Genomic DNA, 6,408 nt, shown 5'->3' with positions numbered 1-6,408 from the left:
CAGTGGTTCTGGCTTCTTTGGTAACCATGTATAAAGATTAGAATTAGGATTTATTTTCCCCTTCACTTAAACATTTAGTAGTAGCTGCTGTTGGGAGGTGAATTACAGGACTAGATGGGCATGTGTAATTGGTTAATTCTGGTTTACAATCTTTATTTTCCCCTGAGTCATGATGGTATAGACTGACCTGCCAGGAGTTATGAATTCTCAAGCCAAGCAGCCCTCCTACTCCACTGCCCTGCAATGCATCTTGTCAGGAGCAGTGAGTGTACCTCTGACCTACCTCATAGTTATATTCATACATTTCTTAAAATTACTCTTGGTGGGGGAGCTGATATCTTATCCTGGCCCTTATCCCTGACAGAGCTCCTCCATCAGTCTGCATAAAGACATGCTTGAACTGGAGCAGCTGTAGCTTTTGGTCATGTTTCACAGCGATGTGTCTTGCTTCTCAGCTGGATTTGTAATAGCCCTGTCTTTTCTTATTGATTCTAACAGTATGGTGAAGTGCTCAATTTGGTGATCTCAAGTAAGAAGACTGGGAGTGCAGTTGTGGAATTTGTGTCAGTTAAGGCTGCTGTAAGTTGAGCAGGAGACCTCAGGTTTACACTCTTGGGAAGCCTGGAGGTGGGCAATAGGATATGGATGCTCTTACTACTGCTATAACCAGTCAAGTAATGGCGGTTATACTTTAGTGCATTATGTTTACAATCAAGACAGTGCAGAAACATATCACTGGAGTCTAGGGTTAATGGGAGCAGAAATCCTAAAACCTAATTTCCAGTTCACTTACACATTTAGTAGTAGCTACTATTAGGAGGTGGATTACAGGACTAGATGGGCATGTATAATCTGGTTAATTCCGGTTTAAAATCTTTATTTTCCCTACTGACCTGCCAGGAGCTGTGAATTCTCAGCCAAGCAGCCCTCCTACTCTAATATACACAGCATGAGGACTGGGTCTATTCTTTTATTCCTTAGATCAAAACAAGTATATATTCTCTTTATCAAATGCACTGATTGTCATAAGTCCTCTCCCTGTTTGATACTGGTGTGGACTTCCTGTAAGGATACTATAGCATCTGTGGATCAGTTATTCTCAGTTTAGTGCTCTATATGGCCTAGATTTTGGGTTGAAACTGAAAAAGTGAGTTTAGAACGAATGGTGTCTGAAATTCAGATAGTGATGGGCAAATGTTCTCATTGATAGGAAATGGCAGTGAAGAATGAAGCTGGTCTGATAAATAATCCTCTAAAAATCTCCTGGCTAGAGGGCCAGCCACAGAACAATCCCAACACCATGTTTCCTGGAAGTACTAATCAGCCTTGGACTTCGCAGGTAAGGAGAATGCAGGCCATTTACTGTTAAACCTACTTGGATAGCAACACCAATGAAGTTTAAAAGGTGAAGTACTCTTTTTTACTCGTCACATAGTAACTTCAGCCAGGAGAGGTTGTAGAGGCAAATAGCATGACCAGGTTCTACAAGGGATTAGACCAGTGTGTGGAGGATAGATTCATTAATAGCTATTAAACAAAACTTAACAATCCTCATATCTAAACTAATGAGGATGGATGTTTGGGAGGGTATGGCAGGGGATAGATTACTCTAGACATGCCTTGTTCATAACTTTTCCTTCCAAAGTAGGGGTGACTAACCTGCAGCACATGTGCCCCAAGTGTCATGGAAAGCCTCTCTGTGTAGCACACACCAGATTGGGTAGGAGAAAAAAGAGGAAGGGGATCAAAGTGGTACTCGAGCTGAATTTGAGGCATGCCTGCCAGAAAAATTGGTTCCCAATGCCCTGAAGCATCTACTACTGCCACTGTCAGATAGAGGATATGGGGTTAGATGCACCATTGGTTTAACCCAGTGAGGCACTTATTTTTCTTACAGTGTTTAATGTGTGATAAAATATGTTCATTCCCAAAAGAGTTTAATGAGAAAGTCCTAGTTAGGGGCCTTGGAGACCTGGACAGACACATACATACCCTGCACTGATTTACATTGGTTTTGGGCAATGATATAAATTGCACTGGTATTAGGAACAGGCAGAAATGCAGCTACTGTTCTCTGAACAGTGGCAGAGAAGTAGGTAACAATCTGTCTGCCTTCTGCAGACAGCTACTCCAGGATGGAAGCAGACAGGAAAAAAGGCAGTATAATTTATGCCAGTAGCGTTTCCTGAGATTCTTTCAGGAGTTACACTACACTGGACTGGGTGAAGTTACCTGCTTTGGTGATGTGCATGTCTATCCACTATCCTTTTACACTGGTATAATGCCAGTTATGTCAGTGTAAAAGTTTTCTCTATCTCAGCCTGTACTTCCTAGTTGGCCTTTGGAATGTCTTGCTGACCCAGTAGCCTTTTGCTGAAACATCTCTTCCCTGAGGAAGTACAAAATGTGGCACAAACTGCTCAAATGACTTTATCTTTCTCTGTTTTCCTCCTCCTGACTGAGAAGCGCAGACATTCTGTGTTTAGCCTAGAGCCTCTGAACTCCTTTTTTTGTGACTTTATTTTAACTGATCTATTCTAACATATGCTCCCTAACCCTGGACATCCTTAGGCTGACTGCAGCTTACTGTGAGTTTGCCAGAAGGCCTTCAGAACGTGTCTAGGGAGGTTGGTTCACCAGGTTGTAGGGAATGCTGGGCTCATGCACTGGTGAAATTGAAACCTAAGGACCAGCTGCTTGTTAAAGTCTAGAGACTGGAGAAATGAAAGAACAGCAGTACCTACATAGATTATCTTGATGATAAGATTCATAGGCTGGTATGTCCTCTCCACCATCCATCCCCATGTTGCTACTATAGCCAGCAGCTCGGCAAGGACATATAGTTCCTTAACCCATAGGTTGGATGAATGGACTGTAAGGTGGATAGAAAACTGGCTGGAGCATTTGGCTTAGAGGGTAATAATCAATGGCTCGATATCTAGTTGGCACCCAGTATCAAGTGGAGTGCCCCAGGGGTCGGTCCTGAGGCTGGTTTTGTTCAATGTCTTCATCAACGACCTGGAAGAAGACAAAGAGTGCATCCTTGGGAAGTTTGCAGATGACACCAAGTTGGAGGGGGGAGTAGTAGATACACTGGAGGGTAGGGCTAGTATTCAGAGTGACCTAGACAAATTGGAGGATTAGGCCAAAAGAAATCTCATGAGGTTCAACAAGGACAAACACAAAGTTCTGCACTTAGCACAGAACAGTCTCATGTACCAGTACAGGCTGGGGGCTGACTGGCTGGGCAGCAGCTCTGCAGAAGAGGACCTGGGGGTTACAGTGGATAATAAGCTGAATGAGCCAGCAGCATGCCCTTGTTGCCAAGAAGGCTAATGGCATACTGGGCTGCATTGGTAGGTGTGTTGCCAGTAGGGCCAGGGAGGTGATTATTGCCCTCTATTCAGCACTGGTGAGGCCACATCAGGAGTACTGTGTTCAGTTTTGGGCCCCCACTACAGAAAGTATGTGGACAGATTGGAGAGTCCAGCAGGGGGCAACAAAAATGGTTGGGGGCTGGGGACATGTGATTTTTGGGGAGAGGCTGAGGGGAACTGGGCATATTTAGTCTAGGGAAGAGAAGACTGAGAGGGGATTTAATAGCAGCCTTCAACTACCTGAAGGGGGTTGAAAAGAGGATGGAGCTAGAGTGTTCTTAGTGGTGGCAGATGACAGAAAAAGGAGCAACAGTCTCAAGTTGCAGCAAGGGAAGTTTAGGTTAGATATTAGGAAGAATTATCTCACTAGAAGAGTAGTAAAACACTGGAACAGGTTTCTCGGAGAGGTGGTGCAATCTCGGGGGTTTGGACTAAACCTCCTGAGGTCCCCTTCCAACCCTGATTTTGGGACTTGGGGGTCATGATTGACCACAAGATGAACATGAGCCATCAGTGTGATCCTGCAGCTAGTAAAGTGAGCAAAATGCTGGCTTGCATCCATAGATGCTTCTCAAGCAAATCCCAGGACATCATTCTCCCGTTGTACTTGGCTTTGATGAGGCTGCAGCTGGAGTACTGTGTCCAGTTTTGGGCTCCACAATTCAAAAAGGATGTGGAGAAGCTTGAGAGAGTCCAGAGGAGTGCCACTCGCATGATCAGAGGTCTGGAAAACAGACTTTATGATGAGAGGCTGAGAGCTATGGGACTCTTTAGCCTAGACAAGCGCAAGCTCAGGGGTGATCTGGTGTCTGCCTATAAATTTATAAGGGGTGCTCACTAGGATCTGGGGGAATGTCTGTTCACCAGAGCGCCCTAAGGGATGACATGGTCAAACGGTCACAAACTCCTCCATGACCGTTTCAGGCTAGACATACGGAAGAACTTCTTTACTGTCCAAGCCCCCAAGGTCTGGAATAGACTGCTGCCGGAGGTGGTTCAAGCACCTACTTTGAACGCCTTCAAGAGACAATTGGATGTTTATCTTGCTGGGATCCTATGACCCCTTCTGACTTCCTGCCCCTGAGGCAGGGGGCTGGACTTGAAGATCTTCCAAGGTCTGTTCCAGCCCTAATGTCTATGAAATTTTCTCTGATTCTATGACTGTGGAGGCTTGTGATGATGTTTGGGAGAGAAATCCATCTAGAATCTGATTGAAAATGGGACACACGCAAGATGATCGTTAACTCTGCTATACCCTGTTAATTTCGCTGAACCAGGGATGTCAAACTCGCTTGTCCCCTGAGGCTGGATCCAGCCCACAGAGTTTCTTGGGAGCCAGATCCAGACCCACTTCTAGTGGTGATAATTGGGATGAGTAGTGTCAGAGAGCTGTGGGGACTAATGCAGCCATGACTCGCCTCCTCCCGCCCCCCTTCCCCATCGGCACATGTCCCTAACAGGCTCTGTGTCCTGAATTTCAGCAATGGGTCCCATTCCCAAATTCATGCCCCTTCTAGGATTCCTGCAAGCCACATGACACCGTTCTGCAAACCAGATCTGGGCTGTGGGCTGTATGTTTGACACCCCTGCCCTAAATAATCCCTGTGCGCTTGTTGTTGTGCTACAGTAGCAGTTTTCCAAACTCAGTCCCTAGTGGTGAGAAGAAGAAATCTGGTTTCTATTTCTGACTCTGCTTGAGGTTGTGCAGCAAGTCAGTGGCAGTCACGCAATCTCCCTCTGCTTACATTCCCCACTGTGCAAGATGGGGACCATAGCCACCCTGTAAATACTATGAAATGCAAAAGTAAACAGTGCCACATAAGGGCATTGTAAGGTACAGTGTGTTTAGTTCTGCAGACCCTTGCATGTCTGGTTCAGATGGTGATACCTTAGCCACCCCTGAGGGATGGGGTGAAGTGCTGCAAGCTCCTCTGCCATTGAGTTCAGATCTGACATAGTCTTTAAATTTCATGTAACCCATCTTCATTTGGAGGTCAAAACCAAGCCCTAACGAATTAGTCAGTGCCAAGAGTGATTCTGCCTCTCTGCCTGTGCTCTCAACCCCCATTTTAGTGGGTGCTTAGAAACCAGCCTTGGGTATATTTAGCAGCTGAATATTTTTGGCAGTTTCCAAGGCTGTTTGATCTTTCCCAACCAATGCAAGGAGGAATGTAGGGGGGATTGCAGAGGGTATCGCCTAGCCACCACCCCAAGTTTTTCAGGCTGGGGTGTGTGCTTGGTATATATGCATCTGCCTGTGATAAGCAGAGTGGCTTCTCTGCCTGGCTGCAGGCTTATGCAGGAGCAGAGTTGAGAGGTTGGGAATGTACAGCTTGAGTTCCATGCACTGCAGAGTCTTTTGGGGTGGCCAGCAGCAGTCAGCCTACTAGATCTCAGCATCCCCCTTGGAGGCACAAGAGCAAGAACTAATGGCCCAGCTAGGAGCTCGTTCATTGCATAACAGGTCATTGATTCAACTGCTGCTTGATATGATAATGCATTCTTGGCTCTAGCACATTCCCTTGTGAAAGCCCTGACTTGTGATTGAGTTTTTCTTGGCTTGTTTTCACGACAAAAGGCTTGTTAGCATGAAACTACAGCATCTGTCTGCTGCATCAGATTAACACGGCTGCACAGAAAGGCAGGGCAAGCCAAAGCAGTCTATGGTATTCCTGGTGCATGGAGGCAGGAGAGTTGCTTCTGCATGGAGTCCCACCAGTAGGGGTACAGGTCCACTGTTAAAGTGGGGAGGGCTTGGGATCTACTAATTAAAAGATAATCAGCCATGCATGCAGTGACCTTTCCATTTGACACATTCCTCCAGTCCATTGTCACTGCTGGTAACATCTGCCATCACTCTGATAACATTGCTCTCCTCTTGCTTTCCAGGCTTGGAGCCATGAGGTACTCTCCAATTCCTTTCTTTTCTACTCCTTGCCTATGCAGCACCTCCCAGATCCTGCTGTTTTCTTTTAACATGTCCAGGATCTGGAACTATATTTCTTGGCTGCTCACTGACTTCACTCTTTTC

The 6,408-nt window shown here is 45.9% G+C and overlaps 1 protein-coding gene across 3 annotated transcripts in view; it reads left to right on the top strand.

Annotated features, from left to right (window-relative positions):
- DNAJC17 (DnaJ heat shock protein family (Hsp40) member C17) overlaps window positions 1-6,408 on the top strand; it is a 30,126-nt gene that overhangs the window by 17,783 nt on the left and 5,935 nt on the right. For 2 of the 3 annotated variants that reach the window (XM_025205278.1, XM_014520374.2), the window contains 2 exons: window positions 499-579; window positions 1,211-1,339. In XM_025205278.1, the coding sequence (XP_025061063.1) occupies window positions 499-579; window positions 1,211-1,339 (210 nt within the window). The remainder of the gene's footprint in view (window positions 1-498; window positions 580-1,210; window positions 1,340-6,408) is intronic. The other variant, XM_025205279.1, reaches the window with a different exon arrangement.

The sequence above is a fragment of the Alligator sinensis genome, unplaced genomic scaffold (assembly GCF_000455745.1).
Source record: "Alligator sinensis unplaced genomic scaffold, ASM45574v1 scaffold108_1, whole genome shotgun sequence".
NCBI classification, from domain to species: Eukaryota; Metazoa; Chordata; order Crocodylia; family Alligatoridae; genus Alligator; species Alligator sinensis.
Note: the sequence above shows the minus strand (reverse complement) of the source record. Positions and strands in the feature narration are given on the sequence as shown.